Consider the following 17,203-nt stretch of genomic DNA (forward strand, 5'->3'; position numbering starts at 1 on the left):
CCCCTTACAGTGGCATCACCACCCCCATCCTTGTCCTGTCTTCTCCAAGATCATGCTCTCCATCGGTAACAGGGACACCAGCAGAGGGCTCCCAGGGGTAATTGTTCAAAGTGGAGCTCTGCTGTGGGGTACCAGCACCACGCCGAGCTGTGTAGCAGAGCTGGTTGGGAATTTTTCCACAATGCATTTTTTGGGGTCAGAAATGCTGATTCATTGAAACCGTTTGCAGGAAAGGGCCGGTCTGGACAAATTCCCCATTTCAAGAACAGTTGGGGGAGGGGGGAAGGTTTGAAATTGTCAGAATGTCCCGTTTTGATGTTTTCAACATGAAAAGTTCTATTTTTTGGTTTGAAACGGCTCTTCATTTCAAAATTTAAGTTAATTTATAGTTTAAAAAATCAAAATTGAAACAAAACATTTCATAATTTTCTTTCAGCTGACCCCACTGGAATCCCCCCGCACCCCCGATATTTGGTTCATGACAATTTTTGAGATTTTTGACTTTTCATCCCAATTTAGGATGTGAATTTTTTTCAAAATCTCTCAGACAGGAAAACTGCTTTCCATCCAGCTCTACTCTGGCACCTAATGGGGGCAGACTCGAGAAGCCACTCAGATAATTAACTCCTTCACTGCCGCAGGCTGAGCAAGTGCCTCAGCCTTGGCAAAAGATCAAAGAGAAGCTTAGCTCCAGCAGGCGGAATGCCAGGGGACACAGCTGGCAATGTCCAGCTGCACCAGAGATGCACATCTCCTTGTCTTCCCCTTTATGCACCCTGGGGCACTCCCTGCGCTGAGCACCACAAGGATTGAGTTGGCTCTTGTGTCGGAGCAGGCCGGCCAGTGCTTTGGAAGGGGGTGTCTAAGCTTTCTTGATTGTCACACTGCCACCCATGCCTCTTTGTGTGACCACAACTGCATGACAGCAGCCTCTCTGATACAATTATGGGGTAGTTTCCAGCACCCATCACTCACTTGGAGAATGCTAAATGTCTGCCAGTGCCTCTCGGCGTAAGCTGTGCTTCTCTCTGCTCTCCCCAGGATGCAGGCGCCGAGGCAGACATGCTGAAGAAGATGGAGAAGGCAAAGGCTGAAGAAGTCTCCCTGACAGAATTCATTAAAAGTAAAGGGCTCCTGTTCTAGTCTTGCACTTTCGCTGTTTGAGTGGCTGCTAGTGCACTCAGGAACTGGAGTGACTCACGCCGCCAGCACACTTACCACGGCTAGGCAGGCACTGCGTAACTTCCTGGTACATTGCTGCCTACGCTTCTTAGGCCTTGCTAGCAGCACTCACAGCTAGTCTAATCTGGAGCTGAGGGACAAATCTTTCAAAGTGTGCCCAAGGCTCATATTCAGAAGTGACTTTAGTCTCCCCAGCTGCAAGTCAATGGGACTTAAGCTCCTATGGCCCAAGTCTCTTTGAACATGGGCCTGAGGCTCCTAAGTCACTTAGGCACTTTGGACAATAGTACCCAGCGTGTTGCTCCTGCCAAACTCTGCAGGGGATACAAGGTGCAGATCAACGGCAGTAGGCACTGGGTCTACCTTCAGACTTGTAAATGTAATCTAAGCCAGCCTGTTTAAATGTAGCTCTCTCCAAAGGAAAGGGATCTCAGGGACACAAGTGCATTCTGACACATAGCAATTACATGTTGTTAGCAGAGGACGTGCCACCTTCCCTCCGGGGTAGCACACTGCTTTGCTTCCTGGGAGCTTCCAGACAAGGATGTTTCCTCTTCCTCACATGGACAAATTGCCTCTAAAAAAAGGTGGTCAAAGTTAAGGAGTTGATTAGTAGAATGACAGTGGTCCATAAGTGACTTGGGGTCAGTCAGCTGTCTGTGGCATATTGCTAGGCCCAGTTTGATGCAGGTTGTCTCAGATTGGCCTTTAGGAATAATAAATTACACTGTCATTTATTCAAATGAACAAGCAGTTAATTTTCCTTGCAATCAGAGTCCAGGAGTTAGATCTTCACCTGATGTAAATCAGCATGGCTCTATTAAAGTCAATGGAGTTTCATCAGTTTACACCAGCTGAGGATCTGGCCCACATTTTAACAAGTCAGCATGACACAGCTAGACAATATTACAATCAGGGCAGGGTGTCTAAATTCAGAAGAACAAAGACACAGAAAGAAGGTTGATGGTAGGGCTCAAAGCAGCCTTACCTCCGGTCTTGGCAGTTTATAGCCCCAGCACCTCTGGGCTTGCTGCATCAGTTATGAATGTAAAAAAATTGCTTGAGCCCCAGCACGTAATTGCTTGAGCCCCCGGGACCTCTTTCATTAAAAATTAAGCATTGCTCATCTCCCTATTCCAATATGACAGTTCTTCTGGGACCTGTCTCCGATAGCGGAACCCACATGTGCTCCAGAGGTTCCTGTATTAAATCATCATAGAAAGGTTGTTTCTAAGCTTTCTTTTCATGGGACGAGCTGTTGGCATGACCTCTTCCTTGATAAATTACTTCTTCCTTCTTGTTTCCTTGTAGAATTCCCTCGGATCTTTCTCAAGCTGCTCCTCAACCCCCTCTTCATTCTCCTGGTCCTGGCTCAGTGCAGCTTCTCCTCAGTCATAGCTGGTCTCGCCACCTTCCTCAACAAGTTCCTGGAGAAACAGTACGGCACCACCTCTTCCTATGCCAACTTCCTCATTGGTGAGACACATGTCCGTGTCCCCGTGAAAGGGGGCGATTGGCCCTGAATTCAAAGGGAAGATTTGAAATGCAGCAAATGCATTCACAGATGGGGGGCACCCAGTCCATGATTTCCATGGCTTTTTAAAATATAAAGAGAGAAAACATGGGAAGTACATTCTCCTGGCACTGCATCTGGGGAAGGATGTAGGCAAGATTCAGAGACTTCCACCCTCTCTGGTCTTAAGCCAATCCAAGTAATTTCCCTTTTCCTGCCCTGAATGTTTGTGAGGATGAGGCCATGGTGACACCCATCAGTCGGGTTGTCCATGGTTGACCTTATTGTTAGTGGGCTAGAGACTGCTCTCATGTACACCATGCGACCCATTGACTTGGGTAGGGCAAAGTAAGGTAGATCTTTCAAATCAATTGGTTAGAGAAAGTGCGTCAGTGGAAAAGTATCTTACACCAAATTTGACACTTAGTAGATGTGTAAAATTAATGTAGTCTCCCTGCCATGGTCAAGATCCTCTGCCACGCTACAGCAAAGGGGCTGTGAAGTCAGTTTAACAATCCACCTAGGAATTCCCCTAGCCTCGAGAGGAACAGAGCTGGCCTAACGATCATGCATCCGATGAAGTGAGCTGTAGCTCACGAAAGCTTATGCTCAAATAAATTTGTTAGTCTCTAAGATGCCACAAGTACTCCTTTTCTTTTTGCGAATATAGACTAACACGGCTGCTACTCTGAAACCGGTCATACATTGTCCTCCTCACAGCCCCTGACTTAGGATCACAGCTGGGGAAGAAGGAGGCATGGCCAAATTGGTGCAAAGGTGCTGCTTAGGGTTTATGAAAAATAGATGTGATATCATCACTGAAACATCCCAGCCTGGGGTAACTAGTGCGCACCAGATACTGTGGCAATTAATTGGCCTCAGGAGATTGAAGGGTCTGTGGTTCCCCCTCCCACCACAAATACCTAGCCAGCCCTGCTCCTCTGAATGTCAGTACTGAACGGCTCTTGGCCAGGAGAGCTCTCCCCATGCACTCATGGCTGCTGCCTCTTCTGTCATTGCAGGAGCTGTGAACCTGCCTGCCGCCGCACTGGGGATGCTTCTAGGAGGAATCATCATGAAGCGCTTTGGCTTCTCCATCAAAGCCATCCCACGGTTTGCACTGGTGGTGCTCCTCATCTCCGTCCTCTGCTGCCTCCCCCTTTTCTTCATGGGCTGCCCTACACAGACCATTGCTGGGGTTTACCCACCCAGGTAATGCAGGGCTGTGCCAGTGAGGAAGGCTGGCTGAGAGTATAATCCTGCTCGGACATTAGAATGGGTTTCGAACCTAGGACCTTCGTAGCTAAAAGCAGGAGCCTCTCCAACTATAGCCAAAGGAGTTAATCTGTTAACCAGCAGCAGTAGTAGACTCTTATCTTCTTACACTAGAGGAGGCCCCAAAGTGCAGAGTGGGAAGTAATGTCCACCAAGTACTCAGATTAGTTCCACCTCTCCTTCACTCTCTCCCTTACTCTGCTTCTTCTACTTTTCTCTTCCCTTCCTTCTTTGGCCAATTCTTTGTCTTTCCCTCCTCTCCCCTCACTGAGTCCCTGGCCCAGTTACAGCTCACACAGAGCCCACAGACTTCTGTTTGTTTATACTCCAGCCACACTACAGTTTGACCACACCACAGACACTCCACCGTACAAGGCCATGGCCACCTAGGGACTTCACGTTTGCCACGGGCCATTCAGGAGTTCATGATGAGAAGAGCACGGTGAGGCCTTCCCATAGCCATCCCACAGCACACACTGGCTTCCAATCAGGCCCGGCAGCTCACCGCTTCTCCTTGTAGCAGTTGCAGGAGGCTCTCCTCCTCACTCACTCACTTCAGCCAGGTGCAGAGGGAACCAGGCTATCCCCACAGCAGGCTCTCACATATGCAGCCCCCATAACATTGACACACTCATTTGCCAGGCAACACTAACCCTCCACGTTGCTCCCTTTGCTACCTTCTGCTCCTCGAGATTGCATATCTTGGGATGAGCCAAATCAATCATATGTCTCTGCTGTGACAGTGCAGAGTCTCACAACCACCCAGAAGAGGAATGTTACACACCTCCCCTCGGTGGGCTCCCCCAGGACTGACCGAGCAGGAAAGTGTTTGGAAAAGGGTGAGTATTCTGTATCCGGCTGCCTCTGAACCAGGGGGTGCCACTGTGCAATGACATCATCTTCAAAAGGGCACTCTGAATGCTGATTGGCTGTCAGGGTTAGCACATCCTGGGAAGTTCCGCCTTTCAGAGGTGGTCCTTCCAGGAGTCTCATCCGAGTATGGTCTCTGTGTCTGTTGGGCATGTGATCTATTTCAGCACCATTTCCCATCTAATCTCTGCAGCTGCTGGCTATAAACATAACCAGTTACTGGGCTCAATACAGGGGTAACTATGCGACATTCTAGTTACCCCAGGCCTGGGCTATACAGGAGGTCAGACCAGAAGATCATTATGGTCCTTTCTGGCCTTTAATCTATGTCCAACCTGCTGGTCCTAGATATACCGGCCAGAGAATAGAGAGGGTGTACAGCACAGAACACCCCTTTCCAAACAAGTGCAGTCATAATGTTTACCTGGTGACTCCCATATCAAGCAAAGCTACCTCTGTAAGTTTCATCCTTACATTTCCGTAAGGGAGAGGGGCTCTGGCTCATGGAACACCTGCCCAGTCAGAAGGCGTTAGTATAGCCAGCTGGCTCTCGCACTCCTTCTCTCAGAAAGTAGCCTCTCTGGCTGTGTGAGAGGGAACACTTGACTCTTATTGTCCCCTTTTACTTATTTAAGATAAAGTTGCACTTGGTCTCCATCCCAAGCTCGTCAGTTTCACCTTATTCAGACCATTTCCCAGCTTACTGCCAATATCTTAAGAAGGGGCTTCCACACAAATGTTTCTCTTGGCCTGTGATAAACCCTCTGTCCCAGGGGTGCGCTGCTTGCAAACAGGAGGGGCCAGAGGCTGGCCACTCTATCCATTCATCCCCCTCCTGTACCCTACCATAGTTAAACAAAAACACATATTTCTAACCAAGGAAAGCGACACCAGCACTCGGCAAACAGACCTCTAGGCAGTGGCTGGCAGTGTTTGTATGGTGCTCTCGAGATCTGCACTGAGTGTACTTCGTTAGGAGTGGTTAATAGTCATTGGGAGTGTTGGCAATTTTAAAAATCTACTAGTGATCCCCAAAAATATTTGTCTGTGTGTGGAGGAGCTCTAATTAGCCATACAGCACAGTGTTCAGTCTGTATTGTTTGGATTCGGGGACGGAGGCAGAGGGGAGGAGGAGGAGGGGAGAGGAAGCTGGTAAAGGATTTAAGAGACAGGAAGGACAGTTTTGTGGGTAGAACATTGAGCACATTACCACTGCAGTTCCAGGCCACTCACCTTCTTTGCAGTCTGAGATCAGAGTCTGGACAAGTGACGCAGAGCCGCGGAGGGTTGGGGTTTGCAGGCTCTTTGGAGATGCCATTTGGAGCTATGGGTCAGCACACCTGTGCCCTCTAGTTGTGTCAGGATTCACAAAGATGTTCGTGTCTGTCCAGTCGCTTTCGGGGGGCAGGGCAGTCAGCTTGGGGGCAGTGTCTGCTGACCAGGTGCTGGGATTGAATTGCCCCCATTACTTCCTGGGAATTTGCTGTGTTTTGGTGGAATGCAGGGAGCAGATGCCACACTGCTGAGAGATATCTGCATGCTGTGATGCTGTGTATTGAAGTCTGACTTTACCTAATTCCTGCCTTGGAAATGCTGGGGCAAGGTCAGGGAACGTGGCCCTTGGACTCCAATACATTGCCGGGTGTTGGTGATGGTTTTTAATTTTATGTTTTAATTTGAGATCATGTTCCTCACTGTTCCTTCCCAGCTTGAAAGCGTGTGCTGGAGTTTCTCCGATAATTGTGTAACACTGACAAACCCCGGTCGTCAGTGGGCGGGATCAAACCTGGGACCTCCGGAGCTAAATGCATGAGCCTCTACTGCATGAGCTAAAAGCTATAGGCCCATTAGCTAAGGCTGTAGAGCAGACTCTAATCTCTCTCTCTCCGTGGTCTTGGTGCCACTAGCTGGGACAGAGCACCACACCCAGGAGGTGTGTGGGTTACAGTTGCATGGGAGGAGATGGCAGGTTGGAAGACTATGGTGGAGAACAGGCATTTGCCCCTTTGCTGCCATGTCTACGCAGCCTGGGCAGGACACATAGTGAGTTCCCCACTGCTGACTTTAGGGAACTGCTGTACACAGAACCCCTGACTGGCAGAAGTGGAGGGATCCACATTTTTTGTCAATTTGAGTGAGGAGGGCAAAATCCTACAGGTCAGATAGGGCCAGGAGAAGGGATTTAACTGGAGACTGTTTCTAAAGAGAGATAGGCCCCCTTCCGCCTCATGATGAAGGCCCAGTGAACTCAACCCACTTCCAGGGCAAGGTTTGGGCTCAGCACTTTCTGGCTATTGTTTGAGCCACTCCAGACACTGTGTCTTCTCCCCAGTGGCTCCTTTCATCTGCTCCTCTCCTTCCCCTGCAGCTTCCTTGGGTCAAACCAAGTACCAGGCTAGTCAAACTCTTACTATGGTCTGTTGTCTATTGGCCTATGCTTTCCATTCAGAGATTTCCCTACACCCCCCCCCAAGAGGGTGTTTACCCCCCCTGAACCCCCCCCCCCCGTTTTGTGAACTAGTTACATGCAGAGTTGCCAATTTAATGATTGGAAATTTGAATTGAAATTGAAACATTAATACATACTTTAAAAGCATATACAGTGTATGATAAAATACGTGTATCTGAAAAAGTATAATAGATTTGAAAAGTATGAACATAGACTAGCTTCCTTGTACAGCTGTTTATGACAATGTCAGTGCATTCATTTTGGTGATGTTGGCCAACCTAATAATTTCAAATTATGATTTGTAAGCAAAGTCTAAATGAGCTCTCCCTGACAGCTAGTGATGAGCTGCGGACTGGGGGGAAAGGCTTCGGGACCAGATTGTATTTACATTCATACCTAATCTACCTAGGTATCCAGCAAACAGAGCTGTGTTACCCAAGTGATAGATTTTGGCTGGGGTTGGGTTACAAATCACTTGAATGCGGGGAAAGAGGTATAATGAAGTGTTGTTATTCTTATTGTATGAGTAAAGTGCAGTAGAACTGTACTTAGCCTGTGCTGATTGAGGGCATCGAGAGAGAGAGAGAGAGAGAGAGAGAGAGAGAGAGAGAGAGAGAGGGTGGGGACAGGTGTTTTGCTTGATGCTCTGCCTGAGTCACAAGTACTATTAGACCTGCCCCTCTCCACTGTTTAAAGACAGAGCTGATTAGGCTCCATGGATAGTCTTTATTTTGTTAAGTGATCACTACAGCTGAAATCACTGATAATCAGGTCTAAGTACTTAGACCCGCTGTGGGACAGTGTTTCTGTGGAAGAGATGGCCCAATCTGCACTAGCTGAGAGCTCAGCTAAAATTACTGACGGCTGGGTGAAGCCTCCAGAGACCGACACAGAGGTCGCAGTGGCAGGTGGCACCAGAAGATGAAGGCGCAGGGCCATTGGCAACAGAGCGATGGAGTGAATGGTGGCACAACAAACAACAGTGGCCAGAGTGAACAGTGAGCAGCTGGAGGAACAAACAAGGTGCCTTCTTGTCCCCCACCTGGGAGATGAACTCATGTGAAAGCACCTCTGAACTCTGAGTCTCCACTGACCAAGGACAACACCGGTGAGTGTGAATGAGGCTGTTACATAACACAGTTCATGTGAACAAACATAGCTGTGGCATCATACTTTCTATTTAAGCAAAAGATATCACATACTACAAACTGGAGGCCAATGTTAAGTGCATTGTCACTTGTCCATCCTGAAGTTGAACACTGGTTCCGAACAAGACCAGAAAATGCTCACTGTCTTTCTGCAAGAAACTCAACTGACTGGCTAGACGCACGTGGTGCAACAGTGAAAGACTCAACAGTTGAAAAAGTGAAGAACTCTCTCACCACATTCAAAAAATGTGCATACAGGGCGATGAAAGCACTAATGCAAATGGTCATCAAGTATTAATTCATTCTGTATGTTACCTTGATGTCAGTGGTAGGCCAGTAGGTGCATTTCTAGATGTTCAAATTATAGAAGACAGATTGGCTAGATCTGTGACAACCCACATCTTAGAAGAGTTAAATGCTTGTCAACTGGACCCCAAACAGATGGCTGCTTTTGCATTTGATGGAGCTGCAAACTTCTCTGGAAGACATGGTGGAGCACAAGCTTTGCTCAGAGAAAAGTGTAACCCTAGTCTCTCCTATACACACTGCAGAGGCCATGTACTCCAACTAGAGCTAGTACGAGCTGCAGATTCTTCAAAAGATATTTAAAAAGCTATACATTTAATGTCTTCATTATATTCTTTTTTCAGCAAGAGTCCAAAAAGACTGAATATCTTGATAGAAGATACTTTGGGACTGAAGTTCAAAGTAGTCCAACCTGGGAAAACCCTCTGGCTTTCTCATGAGCAATCCTTGGCTGTTGTCTTAAAATTACTCTAGCCATTATTACTGGCTTTGGAAAGTATCTACCAAGATGGGATGGATCTAAGTAGTGAGGCTGGTGGATTACTTTTGCTACTATGTTCAGAGAAGACTATTGCCATTCTCTCTCTTGTAAATCTACTGTTGAAACCACTTGGGTCATTAAACAATGCCATCCAGGCATCTGCTACAACAGTAGTAGATCTTTGTCCAGCAATAGAAGCTACATTTGGATCAATCAGAGAGCTATCCATTGAAAAAGTACTGGAAGAAGCAAAGACTTCAATCCAGAAGTTGACTAATGAAGGCATTTATAATGAATCCTTAAGTGAAGAGGACAAGAAGTGTTTGTTAAGACAACTGAAAAAGTACACAGACTTGATTCTTAAAAACCTACAACAGCGACTTCTAGATTCTACTCAACCTCTACGTAGCTTTTACAGATCCCTGTCTTATAAAACACTGACAGTTGAGTAGAGAGAGGCACCACCAGCAATGGGGCTGCCATGTGCTCAGGACAGAATAGAGAATTTGAACACAGGGTGGAATATATGACGAATGAATGAAGATTTGACTTCAACTTCTTTTTTATCATCACTAGTGGCTTGACCCAATCTTTATGCTATGTTTCCTGGGCTGAAAGAAGTAGGAATTCATCTCTTGCTACTCCCAGACACAACAGCTACAGCTGAGCATTCTTTTTCATCATTGAATAGAATTTTGTGGGTTTTTTTTAAAGAAGTCGCCTTCTGCCTGATCATGTGAATGAACTAATGAGCATATCAGTTGAAGGAATGGAAATACTGGACACACAAGAAGCCACCAAAGATGAATGCATTGCATTCAAGAAGTTCATTAACAGAGTTGTGCAAAATTATAATAAGAAACCAAGAAGGATATAGATGTAGTGATTCATAGAAGGCTTGAGTAGCCAACTTTAATTTGTGTGATGATTTTAAAATCTAATAAAAGGGTCATGAAACATTTTTCAGTTTTTACTATGGTGCCATACAGCCCATCTTCACCCTCACGGTCTCACCCCTCATTGGCCCTGACCCTCCCACCCCCCTACCCCTTCCCCGTAAATTTGAACACCCCCCATAATTTCAATTCCTGGGGGAAACACTGCTTCCATTGCTCTGGAAATCTTCCCCACCTCAGTGCCAGCAGCCCATGAGCAGTGGAAAATCCCTTTTACCTGAAAAGCCCCAGCTGACTGTTAGCTATTTGCTGCAGGAAGTAAAGCATATGCAGTTTGTCCTGTCATCCACCACGCCCTAGGATTTGACTGAGAGTAATCCCTGAAGATGGATTACTGGGTAATATATTACTGCAGAAGTTTACTGCTCCTCCATAGTGCTAAGGAAAGAAAAATCAGTGTAGTGAATTTTGTCCTGTGAAGTTTAAATGCAACCTTTGCCTCAATTTGTGTGTTTGAGCTAGCATGCTTCCAGTTTCAATTCTGATTGAACTGACTTCCCCCCCACTTCTGATTTGGATGTTATGTGGTTTCAGACGGATGCCTTAGCCCAATTAAATTTCTCCAGGTATCTGATTATTAGTTTTCCTCCATAAAAAAGTGTGTGAATGTTTGTTTGCATGCACATGCGAGTAATTACTGCTAAGTTCACTGTAAATTTTAGCAGTACCTGCCAGGGCATAGGAATCAGGCACAAGGCCAGGCTACTGCATGGCAGTGACCCAACACAAACAGAGACAGGGAGATTGGTTAACCACGCAGAGAATTCAACAGGGTGGGTTTTTTTCCCCATCCTATTTTCTTTTCTTTTCTTTTATTTTTTCCATTTTCTTGGCAGTACATCGAGTTCCCAGTCACAAGCTAAGTGCCCCACTGCGTGCTCCTGCTCAGAGTACCTCTTTCACCCTGTCTGTGGAGACGACAACGTGGAGTACATCTCCCCCTGCAAGGCTGGCTGCTCGGATTCCATTAATTCCTCCACGCCCAAGGACATGGTAAGTAGCAGCAACTTGGATTCCAGGGCTGGGGAGATGACGCACTGCTGAGCCATCTGGCCCACAAAGTCACATTGACGGGCCAGAATCTAAACTGTTTTCTGGAAGCTCATAAGATTAGGTGTCAGGAGCCACCTCTAGCTATGGTGATCATTTTCTCAGAATCAAAACCCAGGGTGCTTTTGTGGTGACATTGTTGTGGGCTGCGAAACAGTCCTGACAAAGGGCACTTCTCTCCAAGTGTGTGCTGGTGTTGCCATGCCAGCTTCTGACTCACCAGCAGCATGTGCATACTTCTCTGTGCACAGGACTTTCCCCAGTAGCTTCATGTTCAGAATAAGGTGATCACAGAACACTTGGACAAGTATAATTAATGTTGCCTCAAAGCAAAAGAAGAGCTTTGATGAGGCCCGCAATCATTTGACTTTCTTCCTCTTCACACCAAACATGGTTTATCACCCCAGATGCCTGTTCCTCTGGATTATTGGTTCCTTGTTAAACATTGAGCAAATTCTGCTTGGCATAGTGATACATCTCGAACAAGCATTGTATAGCTATTAAACATTTCTAAAGTTTTAATCAAAGCAATGAAAAATGGGGACATTTCCAATGTCCTGAAAGCTGAATAGCCCTAATCTTTTTAGTCTCTCCTTGTATGGAAGCTGTTCCATACCCCTGTTCATCTTTATTGTCCTTCTCTGAACCTTTTTCAGTTCCTCTGAGTTCTTTTTGAGATGGGGCAACCAGAACTGGACACAGTATTCAAGGTGTGGGTGCACCGTGACTTTATATAGAGGCATTATGATAATTTCTGTCTTATTTTTTCTCTTTCATAATAATTTTTAACATACTGTAAGAGTTTTTGACCACTGCTGCACACTGAGTGGAAGTTTTCAGAGAACTATCCACAATGACTCCAACATCTCTTCCTTGGGTGGTAACAGCTAATTTAGACCCCCATCATTGCATATATATGTATAGTTGGGACTGTGTTTTCCAATATGCATTACTTTGCACTTATTGCCATAGAATTTTATCTGACAATTTGTTGCCCAGTCACCTAGCTTAGTGAGATCCTTTGTAGCTTTTCACAGTCAGCTTTGGACTTACCTATCTAGAACAATTTTGTATCATCTGCAAACTTTGCCACTTCACAGTGCACCCCTTTTTTCCAGATCGTTAATGAATATGTTGAACAGCACAGGCCCCAGAACAGAACCTTGAGGGACCCCGCTGTTCACCTCTCTCCATTGTGAAAAATGACCATTTATTCTTACCCTTTGTTTCCTTATCTTTCGAGCAGTTACTGATCCATGAGAGGACCTTCCCTCTTATCTCATGGCTACTTTGTTTCCTTAAGAGCCTTTGATGAGGGACATTGTCAAAGACTTTTTGAAAATCCAAGTGCACTGTATCTACTGGATCACCTTTCTCCATGTGCATGTTGACTCCCTCAAAGAATTCTAATAAATTGGGGAAGCTCATTACTGTTTAGTTTGTCAGTCTGTTCTAAAACCTCTTCTATCGACGCATCAGTCTGGGACAATACTTGAGATCTATTGTCCAAAAAGAGTAGCTATGATTTGGGAATCCCCTTCGCAGCCTGTGCGGTGAAAACGGATTCAAAGAATTTATTTAGCTTCTCTGTGATGACCTTGTCTTCCTTGAGCGCTCATTTAGCACCTTGATCGTCCAGTGGCCCCACTGATTGTTTGGCAGGCTTCCTGCTTCTATCTACTTACATTTTTTTTTTGTTACTGTTGGTTTTTGTGTCTTTAGCAAGTTGCTTCTCAAATTCTTTCTTGGCCTTTACATCTTATTTGCCAGAGTGTGTGCTCCTTCCTCTTTTCCTCATTAGGATTTGACTTCCAAATTTTAAAGGGCACCTTTTAGCCTGTAATGCTCTGCTGTTTAGCCAGAGTGGCATTCTTTTGGTCCTCCTGCTATCTTTTTTCATTTGGGGTATACATTTAGTCTGAGCCTCTATTATGATGTTTTTAAGTACTTTGCCTGCTGCTACAGCTACAACCTACAGGTCTGCCTGGGAGCAGCCATGCCCCAACCCTCCACCTGGAGGATGTTAGCAATAGCTCACTTGAGACACATGAGGCTCTGCCCCTGAGGTCCAATTGGCAGCGTCCCAGCGTGGCTGGTTGGCCTGCTGGCCCCGTTTAAGCCAGCAGCAGGAAGTTATCTGAACTAGTGGGCTCCACCCTGCGCTGAACTCTGTGCTTTGTGCTTCCTGCTTCCCGCTCCTGTGTTCCCAGCTTGATCTCCTGGTCTACTGACCCACCTGGCCTGTTGGCATCTGATTTATGGTTCTTGACCTACCGTTTGTCACCTGCCTCTGAGCACATGGTACCTGACCAGCCTGACTCGTGGGTCGGCTCTCCAGTTTGTCTCCGGCTTCTGACCTCCTGAAGTCCTGACCCAGCTGGCTCTTGACCCCTGTCTTGTGACTGTGGACTCTGGGTTCTGACTGCTAGGTCTGCCGCCCACAACCCAACTGTGACAGGCACTTTACCCTCGTGACTGCTCTCTTTATTTTCCATCTAACTATCATCCTTATTCTTGTGTAGTTCCCCTTCTTAAAGTTAAATGTTAGTGGGGTGGGGGTTTTGGTGTATTTCTCCCCTACAGGGATGCTAAATGTATTTACCTTATGGTCGCTATTACCAAGTGGTTCAGCTATCTTGGACCAGATCTTGTGCTCCACTTAGGACTAAATCAGGAATTGCCTCTCCTTTTGTGGGCTCCACGATTAGCTGCTCCAAGAATCAGTCATTCATGGTGTCTAGAAATTTCATGTCCGATTCATGTCCTGAGGTGCCATTTACCCAGTCACTATGAGGATAGTTGAAATTACCCATTATTATGATATTTTCTGGTTTTGTAGCTTCTTTAACCTCCCTGAGCGTTTCACAGTCACTGTCACCATCCTGTCAGGTGGTTAGTCGTATATTCCTACTGCTAGACTGTCAGGGTCCCCCCCACTCTGAACTCTGGGGTACAGATGTGGGGACCCACATGAAAGACCCCCAAGCTTAAATTCTACCAGTTTAGGTTAAAAACTTCCCCAAGGCACAAATTCTTTTCCTTGTCCTTGGACGGTATTGCTGCCACCACCAAGTGATTTACAAAAAATTCAGGGGAGGGTCACTTGGAATCCCTATCCCTCAAAATACCCCCCCCAAGTCCCTTCACCCCCTTTCCTGGGGAGGCTTGAGAATAATATATAAACTAATTGCCTTAGCAATGTGAGTACAGACCAGACCTTTATCTTTAGGACACTAAAATCAATCAGGTTCTTAAAAGAAGAACTTTATAATAAAGAAAAACGTAAAAGAATCACACCTGCAAAATCAGGATGGAAGGTAACTTTACAGGGTAATAAAAAGATTTAAAACACATAGACTTTTATTATTCAAGCATCAAATTTCTGTCCATAGAGATACTATGGTTCTGTTTGAGTCATTTCTGATTTTCTCCTTATTTGGCTTATGCTGTTTTAACATATAGTGCCACTCCCCCACCAGAGTAACCTACTCTGTCATTCCTGTATATTTCATATCCTAATATTACTGTGTCCCATTGATTTTCCTCATTCCACCAAGTTTCCATGGTTCCTGTTATAGCAATATCCTCATTTAATGCCAGTCACTCTAGTTTACCCATCTTAGTATGTAGACTTCTCGCATTTGTATATAAGCACTTGTATGTTTTACCAATATTCAGTTGGTTATATTGAAATGGATTCTTTTACATTTGACTGTTCCTTACTAGCTCCCACCTGTACTTTGCCATCTTCTTTCCTATCCTCTTTACAAGGCTATGGAGTTCCCACTTTAATAAATTCATCCCTGAAGGATGTCTCCGCCTGAACTGGGTGCTCCTCTGCATCTATCCGCTGGCCCCAGCCCTTAGCTTAAAAAATTCTCCACAACCTTTTTAATTTTACATGTCAGCAATCTAGTTCCACTTTGGTTCAGGTAGAGCCCATCCTTCCTGTAGACGCTCCTCCTTCCTCAAAAGGTTCCCCAGTTCCTAATAAACCTAAATCCCTCCTCCCTACACCATTGTCTCATCCATGCATTTAGACTTTGCAGTTCTGCCTGTTTTACTAACTCTGCATGTGGAACTAGAAGCATTTCAGAGAATGCTACCATGGAGGCCTTGGACTTTAATCTCTTACCTAGCAGCCTAAATTTGGCCTCCAGGTCCTCTCTCCTGCCTTACCTGATGTCATTAGTACTTACATGTACCATGACCACCCTGGGCCCCTCCCCAGTACTACCTGTAAGGTTATCTAGATGTCTTATGAGATCCATTACTTTCACATCCAGTAGGCAGTTCATCATGCCATTCTCCTGGTCATCACAAATCCAACTATCTATGGCTCTAATAATTGCTTCTATTATTATGGCCTGTGTCGTCCTAATAACTGGGTTCCCTGCCCTGGAGGGATATCCTCAGTGCAAGAAGATACCATGACATCATCCAGAAGGTGAGTCTCAACTATGGAATCATGTCCTTCCACTCCAGCTTGATGATCTCCTGCCCCATGACTTTCGTCCTCCTTGACGCACAGGGACTGTCAGACAGGAGATGGGACCATTCTATGCTGTCCCTAAAAGTCTCCTCCCTGAACTTCTGTCTTCCTATGCTCCTCCAGCTCAGCCACTGTGGCCTTCAGAGCCCGTACTCCGTCTCTGAGAGCCATGAGTTTCCTGTACCGTATGCACACATATGCCATCTGCCCACAAGGCAGGTAATCGTACATATTGCTCTGAATGCAATAAACTGGGTAGCCCCTTGCCCTGCTGCTCGTCTGCCTGCATTGTTGTACTCTTGTGGCTTTTTTATGTAGCCTGAATTTTCGATATGTTTGTTAGGTGTTTTGTTTTTCAGTAGGACTTTTAGCAACTGTGTGTGATCTAGGTCTTCCTGGGCTATGCAAGGTTCCTACTGAGCAAGCATCACTAGTAAGCACTGAATGATGACTTCACAATATTATTTTTTTAATATTGGCCATATTCTGCTCTCACTCTTGCCACAGGAACTCCTGCCACTGAGGCCAGTGCCATTACTCCATGGAAAACTGGTGGGAGAAGAGAACTGGGATAGTTAGAGTCCTGAAAAGTCTGCTCCAGATATACTGATCTCAGGAGATGTTTTACTGTCTTTTTTTAATGCCCTAAACAGATCTACGTGAACTGCTCCTGTATCCGCACCAAGAATGGACTGTCCTCAGCAAAGACAGGTTCCTGTTTGGTCAGCTGTTCCCATTTACTCCTTCCTGTCATATTCCTCATCTCGTTTGCTGCCCTGATAGCATGCCTGTCTCACAATCCCCTCTACATGATGGTATTACGGTAGGTGACAAAGTTCAGTTTCATGGGACCTCATATGAAGTATCACATGCAAAGAACTGGCAAATTTCCTCCCCACCTATGACCAGGTCTTCTGTTTGACCTCTCTGCACTGTCTGCCTCCTTCCTGACTGCCTGGGGTGACACACCCTCCTTGCCCATGTATAATAGTCTTTGACTGTTTGTGGCACCCCTACATGGACTTTTGAATTGGAGCTCAGGGAGGGCAGTTGGGGAACTCTTTCTCTGACATGGTCTGCTGGATGTGGAGTTGGGGATGCTATACGGGCTAGTGGGATGAGTGTCTGTGTGTGGTGGGGTCTCCAAAAGAGTTAGACTTTATGCGGCTGCATAGGTCACACAGCCTAGGTCTATCACTGGCAAGAGGCAACTAGGAGACTGGGTTTGGTATGTTGTCTTTTAAAGAAAGGCCAAGAAGTGTGGGCCAGGTCTTCAGCAGGTGCTGATTGGCTGAGCTCCATGGGGGTCAATATCAGAACTAAGGGATATCAATGGAGCTACATGGATTTATGGCAGCTGAGGATCTGGCCCTGTATCTTCTTAGGCTCGCAATCAGAGGTGAATTAAGACAACCCAACCCAAATCCACCAACTTTTTGGACCCCCTTAAGACACTGGGCTCCCCAAGAGCTACTTCCTCC

The 17,203-nt window shown here is 46.0% G+C and overlaps 1 protein-coding gene across 2 annotated transcripts in view; it reads left to right on the plus strand.

The window, feature by feature from the left end:
• SLCO2A1 (solute carrier organic anion transporter family member 2A1) overlaps positions 1 to 17,203 on the plus strand; it is a 118,883-nt gene that overhangs the window by 90,618 nt on the left and 11,062 nt on the right. For both annotated transcript variants that reach the window (XM_073360375.2, XM_073360376.2), the window contains 5 exons: positions 1,042 to 1,123; positions 2,494 to 2,658; positions 3,718 to 3,907; positions 11,017 to 11,173; positions 16,376 to 16,545. In XM_073360375.2, the coding sequence (XP_073216476.1) occupies positions 1,042 to 1,123; positions 2,494 to 2,658; positions 3,718 to 3,907; positions 11,017 to 11,173; positions 16,376 to 16,545 (764 nt within the window). The remainder of the gene's footprint in view (positions 1 to 1,041; positions 1,124 to 2,493; positions 2,659 to 3,717; positions 3,908 to 11,016; positions 11,174 to 16,375; positions 16,546 to 17,203) is intronic.

This window comes from Lepidochelys kempii, chromosome 9, assembly GCF_965140285.1.
Source record: "Lepidochelys kempii isolate rLepKem1 chromosome 9, rLepKem1.hap1, whole genome shotgun sequence".
Lineage (NCBI taxonomy): Eukaryota > Metazoa > Chordata > Testudines > Cheloniidae > Lepidochelys > Lepidochelys kempii.